Source organism: Anopheles coluzzii, chromosome 2 (genome assembly GCF_943734685.1).
Source record: "Anopheles coluzzii chromosome 2, AcolN3, whole genome shotgun sequence".
In the NCBI taxonomy this organism is placed as follows: domain Eukaryota; kingdom Metazoa; phylum Arthropoda; class Insecta; order Diptera; family Culicidae; genus Anopheles; species Anopheles coluzzii.
Window position 1 is genome coordinate 43,450,449 of NC_064670.1, and position 27,295 is coordinate 43,477,743.

Genomic DNA, 27,295 nt, shown 5'->3' on the forward strand with positions numbered 1-27,295 from the left:
ATCAAGGGTACGGTTTTCTGTTCTGCCCGTCGGAGCAGTTACGGCATTACCGTTCGATCAACCGTGAGCTCGTTCGCCGGTGTGTGCGTGTGCCATTGCATTCACAGCTATCCGGTGGTAAACTTTAAATAAACAATCTTTCTGCCTCGCAGATTAATTACACCAGGCGCAATCGATCAGCCAAAATGCAAACAGCGTTTCAACAGTGTTGGTAAATAGAGGGAAAAGCGCTCTAATGTTAGTTTTGTGACTGGGAAGCCGTTAAATATTTGGTACTTGGAATGGCTGGTAATGCATTTACAACGAAAACAAACAAAAAATGAAACCATTGCATAACTTAGTTTTGGTTTCACGCCGGAATACAGCGTGGGGGATTTTGTAGCGTAAGCTGTATCATTGGTGAATTTTATGTTGCATGTTTTCCACTAGCTGATAATGAACCACCTGGTTGCGCTTCAGTTGAATACAATTTATGCAAAACAAGACGAAAAAAAGCATAGCGGAAAGGTTGCGTATGTATTTGAGACAACAAAAAAACAAACAAACAAACATATCGAGAAACACGAACATGTTCGTGCGTGCAGAGAATAAATTCCCCTTCTATTCGTTGCACTTGGAAACCATTGCAGTGACCCTCTTTTTTTAAGAATTGGTGTTACGTGAGCAAGCAAAACTATCTTTTGTTAGCGATTGCTACTAGCTGTGCGAAAGAAAATTGTCACATTGACCGAGAGCTTGCAAATTAACAGGCTCATTACTTCATTCCTATGCTCCAGATTTTTATGCTATTCTTTTCAATTAATGTTTATAGCCTTAAACACTCCATTTCCACTCCTCCTTCAACAGGGACGGCTTTGCCGTATTGCTTACAAACGTACATTTAGTAACTATCAAAATGCTTTTCGAACCAGTAATGCCATTTCAGGCAAATTTCACACAAGAAAAGAGCAGTTATAGAATGACGGCTTCAAAACAAAAACTTTAAATGTAAGATTTTTCCTTTGGAGGGTTAGTTCAATACAGCAGTTTCTTGTTCTTCGTTTTGCCGTTGTAGTGTACTGGCAGTCCTTCGGTCTCGCAGAAATACATTTCTGTGCACACGGGTTACTAGTAAAAAAGTTTAATTAATTGTGACGTGCTAGGGTGTGCGTGAGTGCAAGCACCAGACCGAGCTCTTAGCAGCGTGCAAAGAAAATGATGTGTAATTTTTATATTCTTATCGTGTCAAACGGGACCGTTCTGGAATTGCATCGTTGCGGAACTCTGCTGACGATGTCCCCGAAGTCCCAGTTTTGACACCGTGACGGGAAGTATGTTCTTCATCACCGGATGTGTTGGTGTGTGTGTGTGTGTGTGTGTGTGTAGAGTGAGGGGATGAACGAGGGGACGGCTTTGGATAATGGAACTTTATGAGCTTTTGCCAGTGCTTAACAGGTTCACGCTCGTAACACGTACATACGTGTGAAAAAGCAGTGAAAAATGATGATTACCGCTGGTGGCACGGTTCTGTAACTCGACCATTTTAAGCGCCAAGTGTAATGGGTAGCGCGTGGTAGGCGAGTTGTTCTTTTATTGCAATGTGCATACGACATGCAACGGTTTGTATTTGGTTGCAAAGAAAGATTACAGTTACTGTGAAAAAAAAGAGAACAACTAGGGAAGAGTAGGCAGGAAGCAAGAAACTGAATATTGATGGAGTGTGTTTAGTCAACGTTTGAGTTTGGAAGGCGCATTAATAACCAAAGAAACGTTAAACTCAGTTGCCTTTCGTTTGTTTTTGCGATTTTATCACGACTTTAAATGCAATTTCAATTGTAAAAGCGTATGAAGACGGTATCAAACATTCCTGTCTCATAATACAAATAAACATGTCAACCTTGAAGAAGCCCTGAGAGTAAGAAGATAGTTAGAAAATGAGCGTGGAAAATGAACGTCTTCCCAGCATCTGTAGACACAGAAACACTACGCGCACGTGATGAGGATCACGAACGAAATCCACTCCGAATATAACAATTGGAAAGGGTAGCTCTCTCTCTCACACACTCACACACATACTATGCTCTCGTGAGGCCTTCGAGTCGTCATCGAATGAAAATGGACCATAAAACCGAGAAATCTGCTGACCGGCGCAATAATTCGCTGATATTCTGCGTCGAACCGAATCCTTACCCCCTCACACATGTATTGCACACCCACGAAAAATGGCACAGTAAAAGGGAACGAATTTTGCGAGCAGCTTCAAGCATGGTCTATGGCTATGGTCCATCAATGCCGGCTCCTCGACTCGTTCGGAACGCGCGAAAAGCCAACGCAACACATATCGAAGCAACATTATGCTTCCGCCAATGGGCAGACCACTGCCCACGGTCCGGTTACCTCCATAATGGTTGAATATGCACACCACCAAAGGATCCTGGGAGGCCTGGAGGCACTTTCACACGATCGAGACGTGCAGATAAGAGTGAAAAGGGAAAGTGACCGTGTGTGTCCTTATCATAGCTTTCATAGCTCATAAAATTTTATTTCTTATCATCACACATTTGCTGCGCTGCCGGCGTACAGTCCTTTCGCATTCTGAACCGAGCATGGTTGTTCGAACGTTTCATCGTCTGCCCACTGCGTTTTTGCTGCGTTATAGGACGCTGGAAGGACTGTTGATGGCAAGCACGGAGAAGAAGCCAGTTTTGCTGACCATTACTGACGCGTTTGCGTTACGCGTTGTAGGGCAAGCAGCAGCACTACGGCGTATGTGTTTGTGAGGGGTCAGCACAAAATTAACGCCGTGGACAGGCCCAGAACGAGAAATTTGCAATGGTCACAGAAATAGGAACGGCCTCATGCTAGAAGCAATCATTGACTTCTAAGAGCGTTTCTAATATGGCAGATGGGTAACGCTTACAGCTTGTTTTGTGCAAGATTAAGGAATCATCGAATTCAATTAGGTAATCGATTTGTAATTCTGGTAGGTTATAAAGCAATAAAGACGAGTTAGTTTTCGTATGAACAAAGCTTTAAACCATACGTTACAATGATTTTGGAAAATGTTTTACATTACATTGATAACCGTTAGTTATTTCAAACATTCATCATTCGCAAACAAGTCAGCTACCTGATATTTTACTGTCCTGTTCGTCTGAAAACTGTGAAATCTGTTTCACTAGTATATTTCCATTTGAGTATTCAAAACTAATGACACGTTGATGTTCTGTTACCAAAAGCTTACTGAAACACGGAACGCATGTATCAATAAAAAAATACAAAAAAAAAATCAATTCCATTCCCTACGCTGTGCATTCCTCAGCATGGTCTCGCTTCGGCAATCAACCGCTAGTAGCAGACAATAGGATATAAAACTCCTGCTCAAACAATGCTTCATTCATTGTGTGCATTTTATGTCTGTACAGAATAGTTTTTTTCCTCAACATTCTTAGCTACCTTCTTGCCAGCTAGACTTCTTCGAATTCTCAAAGGGCAACATTCATTCACAGTAAAAGCTGTCACTAGAGCAAATATTGAATGATAATAGTAAAAAATAACTTTCCCAAATCAAACTCCAATCAATTTGAAGCTGTAGTTTTTGCACCGTTTACATCGCTGCCTGCCAATTTAAAACGGTTTTTGACCAGTTCGTCATTAAGGAGCAGAAGAAAAAAAGTCATCCATAATTCGCCTCAACCCCTGCCATTTGCTGTGTCTATTATTTGTGGATGATTCAGACAAATTGAAAAATGTCTTCGTTTGTGCTGCCGCACACTTTGAAGTGTGGCATAACGATTTTCAAATAATAATCAGGCTCTGTGCAGGGTGGCCATGGATTTAAGATTCAAGTACCGAATCTCCATTGCATCGAATGGAAGGAATTCGGATGAATCAAACTTTGCCGCTGTAGGGTGAAGCTTAAGGGCGGTTGTGACAGGCCACGAGCAATGAAATGTGACGCTACTGCCAGACGGGTGGAATCTGGCACAGCTAATCTTGCCATTCCCATTCGCTGCACGCGCGCGTCGTTCGGCTGCTACGAGCGCTTCATAATTAAATATGCATTTTTTTCTTTCTTCTTCTATCGGCGCAATCCCATTGTCTGTGAGTGCGCATACTTGGTACGCATACATTCTTATTCTTACGGTTTGCCGATCTGCATACTGCTGGGTGTGTAGCGTTGCTGGCTGTTTTTTGCTTGATGCTCAACTTCCGTTCGTTTCTGAACGACCGAAAAGAAAAACGCGATTGTTTGAACATTCTCTTAACGAAGTTGAGCGTAGAGTTTGTGACTTTACTCCGCGTGCGATATTGCCCATGATATTTTTTTGTGTGTTTCCATCGAAATAATGCCCTAATACCAACGCCGTAGTAGTTGTGCATTTCATACAGGGAAATGAATTAGCTCCTAATGTGCTCAAACTGCTAAAATAAAATTATTTTTAATGAAAAGTCAGTATAGTTCAATTTATAAATTTAACAAAAAAAGAAATGTCACAAAAAGGTGTTTTAAAATGTTCCGTTTCCTTTACTATTGTAACCGCTCAAAAACTAAAACCATGTTTCACAATTCTCTCCATTTTATGTAAAAATAAAAATAATACGTCCTCTCTTTCTGCCCTGCTGTCGACGGAATGGTCCAAAATCGCGGTAGTATTCTGCGCACATAGAAAATTGCTTAAAGCGGGCTGTTTCTCGCATCCTCTATGCGCGGGGGGAGGGGTATCGACCGACAGCTGAAAGCGGTACGTTATGAGACTGCTGGGACGTGTATGAAACGCACTTGGAACGCATAAAACTTGCCAACTGCTGGCGAAGAAAGAGACGAGACCGATGTGTAAGGGATTCACGGTTCTTTTGCGTACAGGCTCGGCTGTACCGTAGTGACTTTGGCTTACGACCGGACGAATGGACAGCACACGCCGAGTGACGGGATGCATGAATGAATGAGCGTGATTGAATGGCGGTTCTAGGCTGAAAAGACAGATTGCTTATTCAAATGAGACGGCTAATTGAATTTTTATGATCATGCCGTCCGCATCGCTTTCCTTACTTTCTCGAACCATCAAAACTTTACCGTTCCACATTGTTTCCACTTCAATTTGTGCCTTTCACGCCCAACACTCTTTCTCTCCCTATCCCGTCGGTGCTGGGCGTCAGTTGGCGAATGGTTTTTGTTTTGAGTTTGGAAACTAGCTTATGCACCAACATCTCCAACCAACATCAAACATCTCTACACTGCCACCACACCCACGCGTATAACGCGGGAGTTGGTTTGCGTTTCGAATGGGCTCGGTACGCACCGCCGCTTAAGGTTAACGCGTTCGGGTGCGGTGTTTTCGAATGATATTCAGCGATGCGCTTGACGATGTGTAAATGCGTTCCGGCGATGGTAAGTGATTTTACGAGCGACACCGTGGCCTAGAAACGTAACTGACGCGCTCTGGTGGGCTGGTTGGGGAGTGGTGTGGGTGAATTGTACGCCGTAGGTTAGATGTGTGGCCATTAGCACCTTTTCCCAATGGCTCAAACCCGAACTAACACGAAACACGGTACGTCATTGTGTGAATACTTGTGCTTCGTTTCGTGCGAATGGGAGCTGACATAATCTGAGATTAGAAGAAATATGATGCTTTTGCTGGTATTTTTCATTTTACATTTATTTTTTCTATTGCTTCATGCAAATTCAAAAGTATGGGTTATTTTTGCAAAGTGGTTGGTTATCTCAAGTGAGTTTTAACTAAATAAATAAATAAAGTAAATATGAATAATGAAATTAATATGAAATTGGGCTGTTTGACTCGTCACTCTTTATACGTTTAGATATGATGCAACATACAAGTTGTATTCGTTGCAGAACACCATCATCACCAGCCAAAGATAAACTTATTAAAAAAAATACACAATAAAAAAGTGGAAACGAAATCGATCCATCCGTTCTACTTAGGAAAATAAACGAACGTGGTAACCATTTTTGCACTTAAAAATTACTCCTTTGCCACAGGAAGCTGATAAGGAAGCAACATCTCCGCCAAGGTGCCTGTTAAAAGGTCAACCGGCTCGATGCCAACGGAAACTTTTCGCACAAAATTCCACCCGAACACGTCCCGGGGGCATCGAGACCGATCGGCAGGCCGCGTTCCGGTAATTGCAAGGTAAGCATTTTTGCACTGCTGCTTCCAACTTGTTTTTCATCTTCCGCTCTTTATGCTTGCTTGGGCGGTTGATGCTCCTTTTATATCTCTCTACCCGGTGACTGTTTCTCCAAGATATTGCTCCTTGTTTGTATCGCCCGGGAGTAACGGGCAGAGAACAAAGGGACAGTGTTGTGTCCTGTTCTGTCTATCCGTGGAGAGCACGAAGCGGAAAGGCGAAAAAAGTATGATAAAATGTCCTGCCGATGCCGGGGTTGATCCGCAGGATGAAGCGTGCCTCCTCCCGCCGTCGTTGGGGGTTTGTCGTGCCGTAGAGCAGAGCAACATGGAGCAGGAAATAAGCAAGCACATGATTGAAGGCATTATCTTCATCGTTGTGTCCTTTGACTTAAGCCGCTCCAGCCTCCACACTATCCCCGTTCATCGCGAGATTCATCTTCCCTCTCCCGAAACCTAGCCTAGGTTTGGTTTAGGTATTTCATTCTTCTGCGAAAGAAAGCGCCGCAACCGTAACCTTGCAATACCGATGACAAACGAATCGGGAAATGGAAAACCAACGAGCAACGAGTCAAACGGGAGAGATGTGAGGGAAAAGGAAGGCATAAAACTCGTTCAGATAATACAAATCGGTAGGAGGACAGCAATGTTGAGGTTGGATAGGGAAAGAAAAACAACCAAACAAAACGCTCGACTTCGAACAATTCCGGGAACGAAGAACTTTCACCAGAAGCTGGATCATTTTTATTCGCTTCACCCTGAAGAAGCCTGTTTGAGAACCAGAGACGTTGTGTTTGAATGTGTGTGTGTGTTGGTATGGAAAAAAGATTGCCGGTTCTTTTTACCGACGAGAGGCGGAAGAAAAGGCAGAATGTTCTTCGTTCGTCTAGCCGTGCTTTTTTTTCGTCATTTGGTCTTTTATCCTGGCATTCATCGTTCCGGTGTGCTACTGAACCGTGTCGACGTTGCTGTATGCTGTATTTTCTGTCTTGTGCCAACGCCGCTGCCCTTTATTTTGTTTTCGTCATCACTCGATGACGTTCTAGCGGAGCTGTGAATGATTTTATGAATAAATACATTATTAAATCATTTGGCCTATTCGCACGGGCACGGTTGGGTGATACTTCTTCGATTCCATTTTAGCTGGGGCAACGTTTAGCGATTACCCCGAGGGTGTGTAGGTGCGGGAAACCAATGCTTCATTCCTTTGCCGTGTACGGTTGGCTTTTGGTTGATGAATAGCTGACATTTCTCTCCCTAATCCTCACCTATTAAGACGCGGATTTGGCAAAACACGTAGCCAGCAAATGGTTCAATTATGGTGTAAGAATATTAGATTCCCCTTCCTTATGTGTCGTTAATCTATTACAATTTATCTTTGCAACATTGTTTTTTTTTTAATGTGGGAAATGATGACAATTTTTTTTATAATAAAAAAAAGATCTTCCGACCAACAATCATGTTACGAAGGCAATAAATCATAACGATGATTGTTATGATTATTGGAATGATACACGAAATAGTGTACATAATGTATGAAAATTAAAAATTAATTAAACCTTTTGACATGCACAGGATACAGTTCACAGTCGCATTCGTTTTATCTAAACAAGGTAGAAGAATGCCGATGTTCACTGTACTTTAATAGCCACCTATGCAAAATATGGGAAACTCTAAGATAACAATTATTATTAACCAAAACAAAAATGCACTTGTAGTACCTAATGGAAATTAGTTCGTCCAAGTTTCATCAAGCGTATACTATGCATGCGTCTCGGAGGTGCTGAACTAGTCAATTATTGTAACATAGTTTTAACCTTCGGCTACCAACCCTACAAACCCATCATTAACTACGTAATTGGCTAACATGGCGGCATCTCCATCCTTCCAACGTCAGTACGGCATATTGCCACACTACGTCCAAACATCCGGCCGCCAATCTTAGCCAGGATACGCCTGTCGTCGTTTCCGAAACCTGTTATTTGTTTTAACGATTTCCTTGCCCCACGCTCCGCTTCGATCTATCTGTGCCGCGTAGGGCCACTCCGATGGGTGCTTATTGAATTCAATATTCTAATTAACTTCGCACAACAAGCGCTAACTAGTGTTTACCTGATCGTGTTCGGGCAGAGGAAGAAACATACGGGCCACTTCCGGGCGCTTTCCTAGCAACGCATACTTCGAGGAAACTTCGACGGACTTTCAAGCAGTTCGGTGAAGTGCATGTAGTACTTGTTAGAAACTGAATGAAGCATCACATTGAGCTGCGTTCTGTGCACTGAGTACTGAATACTAAACGAAACACTAAGATACAGGGTGGGAAGTAATATTCATATTACTTGTGTAGATTAGATATTAGTAAACTATTAAACAACACTTGTGGTGTAAACAATCAATTGTTCACTGAATTATTTAATTAGTAGATCTCAAATCACAGCTTTGTGTCTGTTGACTATTAATGCTTCAAAGCTGGCATTGATGTTGAATAAAATAGTTACGAATGTTTTAAATTTTATTTTCGACATTCGCTTCAACATATCCACCACCCACTGTATAAATGCGTGCATAAACATGCTACCGAAATCTGCTGAACCGCTCCACCACCAGCGTTACTATTAATCAACGTAATGAACTAGCGATCAAGCGGGTTTGCGTTTTTCCTCCCTCTTTCCTACCCAAAAGTCACCCACACCCATGGGCCCACAACGGAACGAATTTCCGTTGGCAATGGTACATCGAAGCGTGCCAACACTGGGTGAAACTATAGTAAAATAAAGTAGAATCAGCGCACACCCGTAACACGAACCCATAGTAGAAAGCTTCCTGTAGCCGACCGCTTCATGTTGTACTTTTTTTTTTATTCACCTCTATTCAAGGTACAGAGGACGACGAGGATTGAACGAACCTGTCGCGAACTTAACGCGCTCACCCGCTGAATCGGTATAGTTTTTTGGAGGAGCTGGACGTAAATTACGTTCCCATCAGCTCGTACGTCAGGCGTTCGGTTAGGTTTTTGGCACCCTCCCGAGGGGGGAAAGAGTGCACCAAACTGCACCGGAAGTAGCTCCACTTAGCGTAACTGAGCGGACACTCTTTCCAGGGCCGGGTATTGGTCGGACGGGTTGGAAGACGCAGGTAAGTCATGCGAGGGTAACCTTAAGTATTGTGCGGTAGTAGCAGCTTTCAGGAAAGGAAATTGTACTTTGCACGAATCTTTCCTATCCTTGTCTGTCGTTTTCAACCACTGCCCTATGTAGCATATTGCACATGCACTTTCCAGTATGCGCAGTTTACGGAGTTGGTACGGCTCGGTCGTGGTAGGACACACTACGGCTCCTGGTTCCCGTTTTCGTTCCGCAGCCGTGTCGATTATCGTGCCTAGAACCCTTTGTTTATGCAAATGAGGTTCCCCTGCCCGCTCTGAGCAGTTTGTTGCCAAGTTGGTGCCTTTAAATGCCTTGCTTTTCCCTGGTGGCAAGTATCGGTCACCCGCCGATTGGATCAAAACGAGGCAGCTTGCATGCGAGAAGTTTTGGAAGTATGTATTTGTAATTTAGTATGAGCGTGCAAGGTAGCACCGTTTCGTGCCAGTAAACTACATGCTGATGGCATTTTGTCAGCAGAATGGCGATCTTACCTTCAATCTAGCAACATGAAATGCTTAGGAATGTTAACAGGCGCTCCGCTTGTAGTACCAGACCACCACATCCGTTGTCGGTAGTTTTTTGACAGTGCTTACAGTACTCGATCAATCGTAGAAATGTTTGTTTTGTACGTTAAATATCCACACAGGCTATGGTACGATGATGCTCAATACGTTTTCCGTCCAAATTTTGCTCATATTTACAGAATATTATCCCCCAGGTAACCAGCAACTTTTACAGGGTTTACCAGCATAATAAACAACTGTCCACTTGTTTATAACAATAGTCGTTTTGAATAGACACCGCTGTCTACCACTTGCTCACACGTCAGATGGTGTAAGCTACTCTGTCCATTTCAATAACACAATTTTCGCCTTCGATAAGCAACTGTCATATTCGGCACAGTTTGTTTTGTTTTGACAAATTTTGCAAAAACAAAACATTTTCAAACACGTTTCTTTTATTCAAGAAATATGCAGTATAAACCATACATTTCAATAAATCAAAACATTAATTTTGTTAATTATACAACAACCACATGAAACCGTGCCGAATCCGACCGTTGTGCAATCGAAGGCGAAAATTGTGTTATTGAATTGGACAGAGTAGCTTACACCATCTGACGTGTGAGCAAGTGGTACACAGCGGTGTCTATTCAAAACGACTATTGTTATAAACAAGTGGACAGTTGTTTATTATGCTGGTAAACCCTGTATCTGGGACCAAAGGGTGCGACAATGTCAGCACATTAAACTCCCATAATTCGCCTAACATGCATAAACTTTGCGATTTGTTTTCTGGATAAAAAGGATTACTCGTACGTAGTCAGAAGGTGTGAGATTTGAGAGTTTCCCCAGAGAAAAGACAAATATGTTGCGTGCCTTTTTGGCGGACGACGGTGATGGTGGTTTTGTGTCGCACACGTGGAAAGGTGAGAACATGTTCGCTCGTTCGTTGCGACGAAAAGAGCACCGAACAAGCACCGGCAGCATCGCGCGTCTTCACTCACGTTAGCTCATGACAGCCCTAACTGTCCAAACTTATTCGCCTTCCTGTCGTCCGTGGTTCTGCGAAAATCAAAATGAACATTATCTCTAACTTTTTCCAACCGTCGGCGTCTCGGGATACTTTTGTCGAGCGTTTTTGTATGCCGTTCGTATTTCCCTGTTAGCCAAGATGTTGGACGACGTTCGCTTCCAATGTTCAAAAGTTGATTTCATACCACCCATCATGAGAGGGAGTGTGTGAGAGTGTGTGTTTGTGTGGCATTAAGCTGTCGAAAAGAAGCTGAGCACGTAGCACGCGTGCAATACCGGGCGGAAGGTACGGGGTTAAACTTGCCCCAGAACTTTGGTCGTGTGTTCACACTTGGGAGATGCGTAAACTTCTTCGTCGGCTGGGCACATCCAAAAGCCACTATCTTCATGAAGATTCACCAGGTTCCCTGTTGGATATGCGGGAGAGTTATCACTTCCAAAGAATCGCTTGTGTCTTGGCCTCGGCAATCCTCGGTGTCTAGCAATGCAGCAAAACACGTTCCAACCATCCACGTGTGCCTGTTTCCGCAAATTTTATCACACGAAAATAAAAAGGTTTGAAACCCAAGTACATATGCAGGATAACCGTAAGGAACCTACTCTACGCTCTGTCTCTCATTCTCTCTTTTTCACTGCCCGTTTCTGCATTAGCACTTAACTTTGGCAGCACGCTCCGACAAGTTGGCATGAAAAATGGAAGCCTGAATCCAAAATCCGATACATTTAAGTTGATTTCGTGCAAGCGTACGTGGTAGAAAAACTAGGTCGGAATGTGCTGGTGCGGCGATGTTGCTGCGGATGTACTGCAATGGTAAAGATGGTCCGTCTCTGCTCCAGCAATAAAAAAATTGAGAGGGTGCGACGAAAACCACTAGAGAGAGAATAGGGCAAAAGTTGAATTCTGCTCGGTGTATGATAATTAGAAAACTTGCCGCAGTTATCTGCCGGGTGACTGTTTAAAGTTTTCAGTTTTCGGCTCACCACCACATCATAGCCGATTGGAGTTATCCGGTTTCGTTTATTTTTGGATAGTATCCACGACTGGTCGTTTGCTTCTGCCGTGTGCCGTTTAAGGCAATGGAGCCGTCGGGCTGCAATGGAGGAAATGGGTTCTTACTTCTGCCAACCATTCAACGCAATAGTGTACCGAATGTACAGATGCACTAAGTTATGCAAACGAGCTAATTCAAGTCCGTGATTGCCCGCACACAAACCTTTCGGCGCAGCACCCGGTGGTCTATGGCGAAAGACACAAAACTTGTCTGGAATTGTGTCAGTTTGTCGCCTGACACTGAGGTTGTGGGTTGTGGTTAGTAATACAAAAAAAAACCAAAACGAACAGAAATAAAGAAAAAGGGTCGAGTAAAGGGCAAAGGGATGTCCAAAGAAATGCGTTTAGGTAAGTTCCTAGCAGGAATAAGTTTAGTGCTGTTGCTTTATTTTCTTCGACTTTGCTTTACCTTCCTTATGGAAAGCAGTACCGTGCCAGGGACTGTAAAACATTCACAATCTGGAAGTGACATCATCATCATCGTAAAATAAACCGTATATACACGCACACGAACTCCGGTGGTAGTGATTACCCACATTACGAAGGGTATGGTTGAGGAGCGCGGTGAAGACATCTCGACGCAGACATGCAGATCCTGCCCAACTCATCTCTGTCATTTACAATCACGTCCTCGGAAAGTTTTCCCTCGGCAAAATTATGCTAATCCTGTAAATTGATGTACTGTGCCTGTGTGGGTTTGTTGCTTCTATACCATCCTGTTCGAATTTCGATTTTTTTAGTGAACATATTTTCTTATGCTGATGGAACGTGTTGCTCGTTACCATGATCAAGCATGTTTGTTCATCGATGAATTGTTAATTTAACATTAGCTTCTAAAACAAACGCTATACTCAGATTTTTTTTGGAGTGTACCAATTGCACTAGTCTTTCGAGTCGTTTTTAATCGATGTAGAAGTTGTTTTGGTATAATATGTATTGAATAAAAATTAAATTGGTTTCTTTCTTTTTTAAGTTGTTAAAGTAACGATAAGAAATTACTAAGATACACACTACTCTCCTATATAATACGAAAATACTTCACATAATTACTTCAAGCTTCAATGTTCATGAATATTGCTTTGCATCGGGTCTTGCTAACGGCAATTGTTTTAATTGTACCTTACAATCCTGTTGATTATATATAATACATTTTTTGAATATGAAAACTTATAGCAGTATGGAAATGAGTGTAAAAATTGTAAATTTGTTGTGTTTTGTATAGTGTTTTCAACTAATTTTTAAACTTGTACAATTTCAACATATGCTGATGCTCATGAGTCGAATGTTATCTGCAAGTTTGTTAGAAACAACCTATCCTTTTTATACGAAATAAAATCAGTAACCAAACTCTAGACACATGATCACAGACTAAACACTCGTTCTAGAACAAGTTGTCGATAAATCACAACCAACCTTCAGGTGAGGTTACTTTCTGTTATACAAGTACCGTTTCGGTAAACATCGAAAGAGAATCGCCTTCAACGTGTGTCGACGCCTCATGACAAAGCTCGGCCGTAGGTCGTCTGCCAACCCAAACGGAAAGGACGAAAAGCAGACATGGGTTGAACAAATAAAAGCAGCTCTTCACAGCTTACACTCCGTATAAGAAGCCTTTCGCCTGTAGCTTTTATGTGAAACCCCCACCAGCTACGTTCGGGTTGATGCGCTTGCCACAAGTAGATAATAAATAGTATATTTCGCTTCAGCATCTTCTGTCCTCTGCCATACACGCTTAGCCGTGCCTACGAGCTCTGACGGTTGCAAAGTGTCCATCCAGCATGACCACATGCTTGACGTTTAAGCTGCCGGATGTTGGAGTGACATCAAATTTTCAATTGTCTGCGATTAACCTTAGGCGTCGGTCAAAAGGCTCAACACTGTTGGCAAGCTGCTAAACTACCAAGCAAAAAGGTCTCAAATATTGACCAGGGGTTACTTTTTTTACTGTTCATATGTTGTGATAGTGTGTTGCGGTCGTACCAGTAGACCCCAAAATGGACGATAAAACTTTAAACAGAGCCATATTACTGTCTATAATGTGGCATGTTGCTGCATGTGGATAGTGGTTTCATCCAGCACGACGTTGGTGTGTGGTTGAAAGCATCTGATTAAATTATGTTATCGTTCATGGAATGAACAAAACATGACACTTATCATCTTATCGGAATTTGTTTGGGATTGTGCACTTCTTGTAATTGTTTTCAATTAAGAATGAGTTGACACTTTTAAAATTATTCATAATATGAATCTGAAAATTTGCTGTACTTAATTATACCACAGCAAATCTCACGATTTGCTCATAATCATATAGTTAGCAAAAAAATATATAATTTTTACATAATACATCTATTAGCTAAGCTCCAATAAATTCAAATAACATAGTTTCTCCCAGGACGTTGAACGCATAATGTTTACGACGCCACTCGAAAAGGTGGGAACGATCCATCCCATCGCCTCGAAACGTCCGTTAAAGTCACGTTAAACGTATTAAGGTTTGATAACCCACCCCAAAACGAACTCCCGGAGGCTAAGTTTAGTTGGGAGGAAAGTTTTGCGCAAGTATGAGGCACATTTTGCTAGTGCTGTTAGGCTTCTTTATCCTGAATGTATTTATTAAAGAAGCACCACTCGAGCTTGACCATTCCCGTGTGGCTGTTTGACGGTGTATGGAGCTATATCCTCTTAGCCGTTGTCGTACAGATACGATCGCCCGGGGACTGGCTAGCACTCTCCCTGAAGTGGCCACAGCGTCGTCCGATGCAAGGAGCCGTATCTAATCCGTTTTCCAGACGGCGAGCGGGACAGACGGTCGCCGGAACAAATCCTCTCGAGAGGAGGAAGCCCTCGAGCCGTTATCTGGCGACCCATAAAAATGGTATTCGAGGCGAATAATTACCGCCCATGGCAGAAGGTGGGCAGCAGAAACGCTTTTGATCGCAGTTTCACGTGTGCTTCTCTCGAACAGGATGAGGATGTGTAGTGTTTTTTTTCTTCTTATTCGTTTCGTTGCTGTCCCTCCTATTTTAACGATATTGCACCGGCACGATAACGTCTTCTACCGTCACATTACATTTATGGCAAAACCGACCTGCGGATGCCGATCGCCCACGGTACGTAATGGAGCATCCGTTGCCATGGCTGCCAGCAATGGACAGACTCAATTTCGTGTAAAAATTACATATTCTCCTTTCGTTTCGAGCACCTAAATCCGCGTGTTCAGCCATCGGTTAAAGCTCCAACCGAGAAGCGATAATAATCATCAAAGAAAAGGATCTGCTTCCGAATAAAGCTAGTGGAAGGGATCGGTGCTATCCAGTGCACCAAGGGTACATTCCTTTGACATTCCGTTCCCTCGTGTTTTAGTACTCTATGGCAAAGGAAGGCATAACTATTCTCATGCCTCTCCGTCTATCCGTAACGCTTCTGAGAATGTTCGCTTGAGTGGAAAACACCGCCCGTGCTCGGGCGTGGGAAATGAAATGGTCGAGTTAATTTAAGTGTAATATTTACGAGCGTGAATATCCTAAACAGTGTGAACGACATTCATATGGGAAGAGTATACGGATTATAGTTTCAAGTGGAAAACAAAAGGATTCATTGAGCAATGATAATGTTGTATGAAAGATATTGAACGTATGTATCGATATGAATAATGAATAATTAGTAATAAATATGTTAGAATAAAGTATCAGATACCACCTCCATTAATTAATTTTCAAACGGAATGAGATGTATTGTGTTCTTAGTGATTGCAAACATTTGTTATGTATTTTCATCCAATATACCGATTATGAACATAACAAAAATAAATCAAGAATTAGTTGATGGAATACGCCTAATGAATGGCAAATTAATTCTTGGAGCATCTTCATCATTTCGATAACACCTACCCCCGTTTTATGAGATTGTATCAACAACGGATTAAATACCGGATGTTTTATGCATCTTCCACATAATTGCATGCATTCGCATTATGTTGCATCTTTCAAAACGATATGAAGTTCCATCTTTGACTTCCGGGTGTACCGGCTAATGTAATCAAAAGGGTTTAATTTAATAAAGATTCATGTTGTTCAAGAATACATGTTACTGCTCATCCTTTGATGAGAAACATTAACGATCAAGCTGTATTGGTTTAGCAACGATTCTTGAACCCTATAGAATGTAGCAATCCTTTAGAATGAATTCTTCCTACATTACATTTCTCCTCAATCCAGAAATGGTTCTGCAGCACGGTTTTAAATGTAGCCTGTCATCTAGGGCGATGGATGGTCGTTACTGTAGCTGTTGGGCAAAAATATTTTACATGTAAACCTCACCCCATCAACCTCATTGGAGATGTGTTTCAACCGTAACAATCCCGGAACATTGTCGTCACAATGCCCGCCCAAAGGTGCAGGGTGAATGAGCAAATTAATGTGATTTTATGTTGCTTACCTTTCACGTAGATGGCTGATATAATTAGAACAATTAATTTCCAATAATCCATTTTACGGGCTGTGTCTCGTACGTTACGCCAACTGCTGCTGCCTACACGCTGCACGATAGAACGGCTGCTGAAAGCTTCGTCGATCGCGCGCGCGTTTGTGTGTGTGTCTGCTGCCGTTTGACCGGGTGCACTGGTCGATGTGGCAGGATCGGTCAACCTAGCCTGCCACTTTCCTGTCTCCGCTTCCGACGCTTTCCCTACGGTAGGTCGATGTTTATACAAGGTACGGTGGGAGTATTCCGGGCCCTTTTGCTGCCACCAGCCCTCATGCACTATTTGTATAGGATCTTCTATACGACATTACACGACACAAACACACTCACGCACATACACACTGTACAACTGGAACTGCTTGCACTGCCCCGTTACACCACTATCCTGTTAAATGCATGTCACCTGTTTTCTGTGTACGTATGTTTATCTGGCTCAGCTAGCTATGGGGAAAAGGGCAGCGTTGTTGGGAAATGAAAAACAGGGGTCAGATTGAACGTGTCCGTGGGACGTTCCGCAACACCTCTGCAGCGCGCTAGGTGGAACTATCGCAGCTTCCGCTACTTTGTACACCAAAAATGTTTCATTTTGTATTGTGGCAAACGCATACAACGTGTACAAAATATCACGCGCAAGCTTTCGATGCTACGGAACGTTGCAAACGCGTTCGAAGTGGCAGCCAATCAGGGGCAGCACGTGTGGCCGGTTTCTGTGAAAATATCGACACACTTTCCTACCCCGTGCAACACTCACTGATTGGGCTAGTTTGTGTCGAACGTCGGGGTTTTCGCTTCAAATTAAATTTTGTAATTTCAATTAGCATCACAATTCAGTTGCACTTTATTGGATAAACGATAGCGCAAATTCTCCTTCTAGGGAAACTGTTAATGAGGTGCTGATAATGGGCCGTTTCAAGAGCAGAACAGAATGTATGAAAATTAAGGAATGTGTGTATGTGTTTGAGTGTGCTTTAAAGAATACATAGTTGTAACTTAAAACGTCAAAACGGGACTAACAATAGTTACTTGGTAGAACACTTTAAAAACGAAAATTTACATAATCGGGTGCGATGTAACATTTTACCCCACCAAACTACTTGCTATTACATGGTACTGTTGCAATCCTTTTCACCAGCAAACATTTCACCTGATCACACATACAAACACACATAACTACACAGCATTTGGAAAAATCCAAATAGCGCTTGTTGTTTCAGCAGCACGAGATCGTTCATTGTGGGCCTGCTACGAAGGCGCGCACGGTTTTGCAGCCCTTCGAGCCGTGTTTATGCAAAACACATTTATTTATTATCGTAATGGCGTTGCCTGGTGGTACTAGCTGGCTGTGCTATGCTGTTGTTGTCCATGTTTGCACCTCGTCCGCGTACTTAATTTCACCGCCAGTACAGTTGGATTGAGCTGGCGTGTGGAAAAAAAAGCAGAACTCACACACAAACACACATTGAAACCGAACGCTCGTGCACTAGCAACCGTTTGGATGACGGCGTGTTTATTTTAGCATTAAGCGGCACATAATTACTCAATTCCGATGAAAATGGTAGCTGGCGGGTGGGCCAACTGAAAGAAAGAGTGTGGGGGAGGGAGATGTAGCAACCCACCCCGGTGGTATGCCTTTTCATGTCCGTTGGACCGCAGCAAATGTGTATCTACCGGTTTGGCCAGTCGGTACAATTCTGCGGAGTAAAGTCACTCAGTCAGTTAGCGAGTCGTCAACGAGTTGGGTGGCTCGGGTGCGGAATTTGTTTTGCACTGTTTCCCTATGTGCCTTTTTTCACCCGTTTATTTGTGTGCCTTTCGCAGTGAAGCTGGCCGCAAGAATCGGTCGGTCGAATCGCCCTTTTGCTGCAGCATGGTGGTTGCTTTTCTTCCGCACTTTGTGCTATACATTATGGCGCACATACACACACACACAAACCATTTGCTGCACGGATCTGAAACGAAACCAAGAAAGAGAAATCCATAATTAGTCGTTTGCTCCCCACACTACGCCAAACGATTTAAATGCGGCAAAGTTTATTCAAGCTAATTAGGGAATTATCAATTCGCGCGCGCCGGAAGCCAGACAAACGCTTTTTTTTTTGGAAATGGATAGATGACGGTTTTGGCTTATCGCAGGATGAGTTCGGAAAAAAACACGGCCCAAAGTAAGCTTCAAAACTGCACAAGAAGGACCATGAACATCCACCAGCACTCACGAGCTTATGATTTTAATGACTTCGTCTGCTTCTTCGGCTCGCTTCGCTGGATGGTTTGATCTGATTTAACCGTCATTTTTGGGCTAAGATTAAGTCCCTCTTGACCATTCGAATTAAATTCGCCATTTGCCTCCTTGCCGTACCCCATCGCAATAAAAGGATAAATTAAATGGATATTTGTTCTCTTTTTTTATTCTCCCTTCCGCATCCATGGCCAATCATTCGCTGTTCAGGAAAGGAATGGTGTCTTAAAATATTCGTTTCGCCATTTACGTACGGAATGGTTTTGGCGGCTGGAAACATTAAATTTTTGTATTTTTTTCTATCGCACTGGGGGGTGATCGAAAAAGTGAAAGCCCTTTTTGAGTTTAATTAAATGGAGAATTCAATAGCAGTACAATACAAACAAAATGCTGAGCTTCGTACTGCCGTACCGAACACAGTACCACATCTTGTGGCTGTGTATTTGTTGGAGCAGTTTTAATTACCACTGCTCGACCGCTGCTTGTTCGTACAGTCCTAGGTGGGCGTTCGGTAACAAATTAGCACTCGTAACGTGTAAATGAAACGTTGAAGTATGTCCATTTTCCTTGGTTCGTGGTAGTAAAGGATAGTGTTTATAAAGTTTGTATAATTCTAAAAGCAGCATATGATTTGAATTGGCTAGAGTCATTCTCGTGTGGTATAAATTTGGTTTTATTTTTTAAATAAATTTTACTTGTTTGTGAACATTTATTTGACGATAGTTTAATTGTATTTCTTGATCAACATTGGAATGCCCACATGATACAATTCCTATCATCTGTTTTTAATATTAAAAAAACAACAACCCTAAGCTATTTGTATGTGTTAACTATGCTAACTTTTGAACATCTTCATCCGTAAATAAAACATGAAAAGAAACTCCTAATCGCATGTTCATGGGTGCGCACAAATTCGCAATAACTATTCATACATATGCTCGGATTATGGTTTCTCGATGTGCCACTCGTTTCAAGCGATCCAGTTTCAGAAACAACATTTCCCATGTACCTTTCGCAAATGGTGGAGAAATATTGTGAGAATCGCGCAAGAGCGAACGCGTGAGAAATGCGCTCCGTGATGGGTGTGAAAAATTACTTTTCCTGGGCGCATGGAATCCTGCTACGGGTATGAATTTTCCCGGAACGATTTCGGCACCATCAACGCCAATAAAGCCGTCAATTGTGCAGGTGATAAAAGCATTACACGCTGACTCAATCGCTTTAGCCCGTTCGATGTTCCAAAGCGGAACATGCACGTGTACGTGAATATTCGTCGTAAGTGTTCGAAGAAGCACGACCACGACCAATGTGTTCTCCCGGGGCCAAAAAAAAAAAAGCACAATGCTAACCATGGTGTAGCACATTTCAAAATCTGAAATGTTCCCAAAATGTGAATGAAGCATCTCGCACATCTCGGCTCGCATCGACAGGTAGGGTGAAATATCATTGTCGGATCAAGCCGCTGCCACCCAGTAGCTGATCCTACTTTCCAGAACCTTCCGCCTAATTTGATCATCTCCTCCAGCAGCACGTAGATAATGTTTCTATTATATTTTTCATTTGTTTTCGTGCTTCCTCAACTCCACCTTTCTCTAACTTCATCATCCTCAGGTCGTGAGAAGGATATGAGCAAAATACCCAATTTCCCTCACCTGCTATCAGAGGCTGCCCTGGCGAAGGCGAAATTTACCCCATTTATGCTCGGAGGAAGCTTTAGGTTCCGGACTTCGTCGGTCGTGATTTTGTCTGTTAATCTTCTCGTTATGTATTCTTTTCATTCGCTCTCGCTTTTTCTTTCTCCTACATGTCTTACATACTTCCCTCACTGAGCGCCTATAGTGTAAGCTTACCCTGTTGTTTCTCGAGCATGACGCATTTAACATGACCACATTTTGTGAAATATCCCCCGGAACAAGATCCGTAGCTCATCCGTCTGCCAGACGTACCAAAACAAATCTATGAAACCACGGTAAGATCTTCAAATAACTGCAAGATCCTTTTATATTTTTTTGGTTTTTGTGCGCTATTGTTATTCTTCTTCCAACAAACCATCAAAAGAAAGCTATTCTCAGGAGAATAAAATAAACCAACAGCAAAAAATGGAAACATTTGCAACGGCAAAAAACCCTACCTCGGTCGTAATATGAATGGCAGCACTAGACGACCCATTGCATGCTACCGGGGTCTCGTGGCCAGTGTTTGCTGATTTGTAAAACAAGTCTCATCTCGTGCTAATATAATTTAGCCCGGGCCTCTTCGAGCGGAAATTCGATTTTCTCTTGCTCACCGTGGACGATGTAGGATTCATCGTCCCATTCCGGTTGAGTTGTAAGCCAGTCCGGTTTTGGGTTATTATATTTCTTCCGCTCGACCCACTAAATGACCAGGTGTGTGTGTGTATGAGTGAGAGAGAGAGTGTGTGTAGGATAGAGATAGTAGAGGTACCGGGTATTACGTACTTCCTGGCATTATCTTTCTCCGTCACGTTGCGCCAAGTGCAAGAAAGTTTTTTTTTCTACTATAACTCCGCACGTCGCTTTCCGTTCGCAGATGAACCGTGTCCGCCGTAATCTGCTTTGCCCCATCCGGAACACCCGCTAAGGGTCCAGCAAAATCGACCAACTAATCAATCATACACTTGTTTCAAGCATGCCAATCAACCTTCAACTTCTTATCATTGAGAGCTGAAATTGAAAGGCACTCCAGCGGAATCAATGGAGGAAACAGAAAAAATGAAGAGCAAAGCCGTTGAAAAGAAAAACATAGTAAATGTTCAAGAGAGTCTTATGAAGGAGCGATCGAAAGGAACAAAAAATACTCAAACCTCACCCCGTAAAAGCGGAAGTAAAAAACACATTCTACGAAAAAAAAATGATAAAATGTGGCAGTTTCCATTTCTTTCACAACGAAGCAATGATGTATTTGGTTTCTTGGCGGAAGAGATCTGTAACGTTTGCATTCCTGGTAGTGGTGATGACACATTTGCAGGATGTTTTTTTTTTTGAAAAGTAACTTGTCTTTCCGATCTAATGACATATGGGGTGCTGTTTTGACATCTGAACTTAATGTTGCCGACGAAAAGCAATCGTGCAGACTTAGACGTCATTATCGTGAGCTAATGGAAAACTTTGTATTTTCGGTAGCATGTTTTCGTATGGTTATTGATAAATGGGCATATTTATTGATATTTTATTTTATTTTTAGAAAGTGTTGAAAAATTTTGTAGGTTTAATGATCATCTAGGATGTTTTTTAAAAAGTATTTCGCACTTCAGTTTAAGAAAATGAGTATGATTTTGATTTATATACAAAAGCTTGCCTCCTCTGGTTAAAGAAACAGTTAATTTGATAAATTGAGATTATGAATATCCATTCAGAGGAATACAGCATTGATAAAAATTGATTCCCGGACATCCTTTTAGCTTTTTCCACCTACATAACATTCGTTGATGTACGCAGGTATTGCAGAATTCATTTGTGAAATTTGGAATCTATATTCCATGGATGGATTCGATAGATACAAACATATTTTGTTTATTAAGGTACGTAGTTCGGATTCATCTTGAATGATGAAAACATATGGTATTAAATAAGTGTCTCAAATATTCAATATCAAAATAAATAAAATGTCTATTAGAAGTACATTCAATATCATTTAATCACATACAGAGTACCTTTTACGTGGCGACTTACATTCGAACTCAAAGCTTAAAGCCCTCCAGTGGGCCAAACTGATGTGTTCGAGCAAACAAGGTACCGGTTACAAGCTACTCTAGACCGTGCGCTCGAAAGCTTCCTGAGTGTGATACAAAAATATCGAAAACCGAGGATGGCTGAGATGACGACCACAAACGACGGTGGCGTTCAACGTATCGGGCAAAGTAAACGGGAAGATTTACTTTTTCCGTATTATCTTTCTTCCCTTCCCGTTTTGATGAGTGCTTTAGCCGGAAAAAGGGATGGTGGCAGTCGAGGGAGCCTTGGGTGTTTGTGCTATGTGCTTCCTCCATTGTGCTTTCTTTACACAATTCCACCCCCACTAACGCGGTAAAAGCGTGCTCCACATTGCCGGCTTTCCCGGGGCGTGAGCGCTACAAATGTGCGAGTTTTGCGCGAGAAGAGACGCAAGGAGTGTACGCGGGCTCGCCCCCTAAGCTTGCAATGATGAACGACGACATCGAGGACGACAGGCACGATGAAGACGACATCTTTTTTCCTCGAGCGAGGACAAAGTACTTAGGAGCGAAACGGTGGAGTGGAAGGGCAAAATCAGGAAAATCTGAGTCGTATCTCATTTCAGTCTGCCACGGCTGCTAGCTTCAGTTTTCCCTTCGCACCTAGTTATGGTCCGTTCCGCTGCGGTAACCGAAACGGGCGACAACGAGCACAGGAAGGCGGGCTATTCGATGGCTTAGTGCAATGGCATCGTGTGACGAGCTGAACAAGCGGAACGGAATAACAAACCATCAATGGGAAAATTGGCAGTGCAGCGTTCGGGGGAAAGGTGTGGTGCCGGTGAGCGAAAATTGATTTTTCCGTTTTGTTTGCCTCTATCATCGTGAATTATTTTCAAAGGAAAATTCAATAAGTGAGGCGGACGCATTTCTACGCTGTGTTTGGCTGATGATGGGGAGCTTTTTTGTGTGGCATCTTTGTCATGTTTCGGGCATTAGTGCTGGCAGCGCAGGATTTTGGTTGTAGTTTTTGGCTTCCGTGTGCTATTCGGTAACGTTACACTCTTCAAATATTGAGCTGGAGGGGTGGGGCGGTTAGCGTACAAAAATGTTACCTTCTCGATGTTGTTCGACGTGAAATTGAATGTGCCACACCGGGTGCGTGATCTTCGTCGAAGAGATTTTTTTTTGTGTAGTGAAACATTCTGCGCAGATTTCTTGTTCAATTCGTGATGTTTCACATTTTTCTGAAAGTTCTGTACCGTTAGCTTTTCGTTGAAACAGATAAGCTCTGCATCTTTTAAGCTTCCGATGGGGATTTAATGCGTTTTTAGATTTATTTTCTATTCGTTAAGCATGTGTTCATCATTGTTTCTACCTCCACAAAGTACTTTGCTTCTGGCATGGGAATAATCGTTCCTAATTCTCATTTCGCCCTGGGATGCCCAACATGCCTCAAGTGACGATGCCAAAATGGTTCGACCAGTCGGAAATCCGTTTTATGCCCGTATCCCCATTTATCACCGCGGTATGAATTGGGATAAGCGAATGGTAGTGCACGACTCGGAAGCAGTGTTTCTTCGGCACGGTTTGGGTAACATTTAATGAGACTGTTTTTGATATTGGAAAATTTATGTTTTTTGCCAATGCTCCCACCAACCGTCTCTTTCCAAGGTTTTATTTTTCTACAGACTTTTGGTTGTAAAATATTACCACAGCACGGGTCGGATCTCATTATTAGAACAATAAATTCTGTTCGGTTCTAAATATTCGCTAATGACGGAAAAAATATTTGTTTTTACATTCGAAATACATATTTGTTTTAATTTATACTTTATAAAGATTTGCTTCATCTAGCTCAGCTTTTTATAGTTCTGGCTATTTCTTTGTAGTTATTTTGTCTTCAATTCTTCGTCACAGTATTAGCAAAATCATTTAAAGTTTATTTAAAATCCAGAGTATACGTAAATATTGACCTAGCGTACAGTTTCAGTATCATCTATCGACAGTTTTATGTTTGCGAGTCATCACATTCATATCACGATTGTTCTATTTGATATTAACCACTGTAGATGCGCGTAAAGTAACCAAGAAGAATTAAATTGACGTTGGTTATTTTTTCCACCGCACTAGTCATCAGACGCTTTGATTTATGATGACGTCCAACCCAATGCATCGAATTACTTCGGGCAATTACTGTGCGGTTTTGAACAGTACGAAACAAAATCAATCACACAATGCGCACCCCATCTGCGGTAAGGTGCAAAAGTAAATGCAATTGAGAAGAAAGCCTCTTCCAAGACCTGAACCTTAACGGTCAGTTTACCGTACTAATAAAATGCCACAAAACCGCACACACTGTGGTCAAGCAGGGAGCTGTCAGATAAAACGTTCGCCCACTGGACTAAATGTTGCGTTCGACCTTTTCAATATTGGTTGTGCCAACGATGTTATACGGCCAGTTCTTTACCTTCACATGATATAAAGATGTGCTCTACGCAAGGCGAAAGTAACCTTAAATCAATCAACGTGTCGAGTTTTAAGTTCACGGTATCATGCAACCATACGGAGACGATAAAAGTGTAATAACATCTTCAGCAGAAAAGCCTTTCCCCTCTTTAAGCGTTTTTGCTTTCTTTCGGATACGCACGAAAATCAAAGTGAAAACCACCTTCATCGTCAAGGAGCGCTTTTCATAACAGTTTTGCGCCTTCACTTTATCTTTCCAGCTCGGATTTTTTTACGTGAGGAAAAGTTTTTCGTTTCAACAAAAATAATGGACGAACAAAAAGAAGTGGCTTAACTCGGCAAGAGAAAACGCGATACACCAACGTAAAGCGAAAAAAAGCCGTCACATGCTGCCTTGTTTGCGACGCTTAAGACAACCCGTGTGGCATTCACGCATGGTATTTGTGCATGTCAACCACTCAATCATGCCGCACGCTTGTAACACACTCACTCCCTCAGCTTTCCAAACGGGGTCTCAGACACCGTTTTATGAGACAGGCGTTGGATCATAAAAATAATAATAATATTTTTCCTTCCCTTTACTTGCGCCTGCCACTTAATGCTTGCCCTCCCGAGCCATTGTAATGCTTTCATGTTTTCATGAATAATTAATGGCTTAATTTGAATTTTTATTAAATCATTATTAGTACGGCTCATGACGTGTGTGTATGTGTGCATGAGTAGATGCGAATAGGGTGTGGCCGTATCGTACTCCTATCTTCAATCACACCTGACACAATCTCCTAAGGATACAACGACGGGAATGTTCTGAGTTTGTTTTTTCGTCTCATTCAGTAGCAGGGTCGTGGCTGACATTTATTGAAATATGTAGCATAGTGCTCATTAGTTGCGACCCCAGTCGAAAGGGGTGCCAGGTATCCGATACAGCAGACTTTTTGGGTCGCTTCGTCGTTAGGGACACTTATTAGCTCTCCAACACCCGGTGGTGCACGATCTGTTTAACATGACAGTTTATGCAAACTCGGCCACGAAAGGGTCAGTACCGGATGTGGACCGATTCCCTTTAGCACTCACCTGCGGGAGTTCCGCCTTGCCACTCTGCTACTGCACCAATAGAGCAAGGAAACTAAAGGATTCCACTAAAGGACTAAAGGAAAACATACTGAGGAGCAGATGTGTATCTCGACAGGTTCCTGGTTTCGGGCGCCAACCTGGGGACGGTACAGCAAAAGGATCCTTTTGCATTCTTCCAAACCCAAAGGGAACTAGTTTTGGGCCATTGGACTGTTCACCGTTTGCTCACAGGCATGAATAAAAGAAGCTAATTTGGGCACTCTCATTTTCTCGGAAATCGATCGCCCGCCCCACCACGAAATAGTTCCACTGTAAACAGAATCGGCAGCAGAATGGTTCATGGAGGGTTTGATTTTTGCGTTTACCTTTTTCTTTCACACAAGCAATACCATTCGGAGCCATGCCAGTTATCGAACGGACCTCGGTAAGGTTACAATGGTCGATAAATATTATTTCCTATCTCATCCCGCTTGCTTCCTGGAGTGCTAGTGGGTGCTTCTCAAAAAACACCTTCGTACGTCTTTCACAAAATGTCTTGCCTTATAGGGGAGCTGCTGCCGGGAACAGCGGGATCCGATAAATTGACAAAAGCCATCTAATGCCTCAACCGTAACCGGAAGTACTTCTGAGCGCCTTGACTCGACCCGGGATATGAATGTATAATATAACGAACCCGGTGCAGGAGCCCGGGATCTGCTTTCTTTTGCCATTCCTTTCCAGAGAGCGAACCTTTGCACGAACGCACGTTAGCCTGGCAGATAAAGAATTTTTTGGTGCACTCCGTGTCCCGAGCATGTTCGTAATCTGCTCAGATCGGATATGCATGGGCATCGCGTCGTTCCGAGCGTACCGAGCACGTGTAGCAGCATTTGTTTGGCGAAATTCCAACCCAGTGTGGTACTGCGCTGATACTGCCGTACCGTATGGCCCGTGCCCGCTGGGAAGACGGGAAGATTTTTCTTGTCACATCGCCCCGATGCGATCTGATATATGCATATATATATTTTGTGGTGCTTTGTTCGTCGTGGCCGTTGTTCGGGCAGCATACGGGCTGTCCCGTTTAAGCCATCGATTCGCATATGCTTGCCCGCTTTGTCGGAGTCATTTATTCTGGTCCTGCTGCTGGAGGTCGACGCTGCCGGTGAATGAAGATAGCATGTGATGGGGAGAGGTGAAAAAATCGCTCTGCTCAAACGACCGGTCCATTGCGTCCAAAAGTTTGGCTTATCGGGAAAGTAACCTCAATGCATCATACGGTAGCCAGTCAATTGGACCCGATCCCCTCCTATCGAGTGACCGTTAGTCTTCACCAAAGCTCCACGAGATTAGCTTCATCAGATGATTCTTTATTGCTCTCTTCATTTTCGTACGCTTTTGAGAAAAGCAGTCGAAAAGAAATTCCTCAACAAACAGTGCGCTTTGGGGTAATCATCGTAAATTTTCCGAATACCTACATTCGGTCCAGTGGAAGATGGAAGGCGGGTAGCCGGGAATACCA

The 27,295-nt window shown here is 42.7% G+C and overlaps 1 protein-coding gene across 2 annotated transcripts in view; it reads right to left on the minus strand.

Annotated features, from left to right (window-relative positions):
- LOC120947801 (uncharacterized) overlaps positions 1–27,295 on the minus strand; it is a 125,083-nt gene that overhangs the window by 78,683 nt on the left and 19,105 nt on the right. For both annotated transcript variants that reach the window (XM_040363531.2, XM_040363530.2), the window contains exon 2: positions 16,301–16,786. In XM_040363531.2, the coding sequence (XP_040219465.2) occupies positions 16,301–16,352 (52 nt within the window). In that variant the 5' untranslated portion in view covers positions 16,353–16,786. The remainder of the gene's footprint in view (positions 1–16,300; positions 16,787–27,295) is intronic.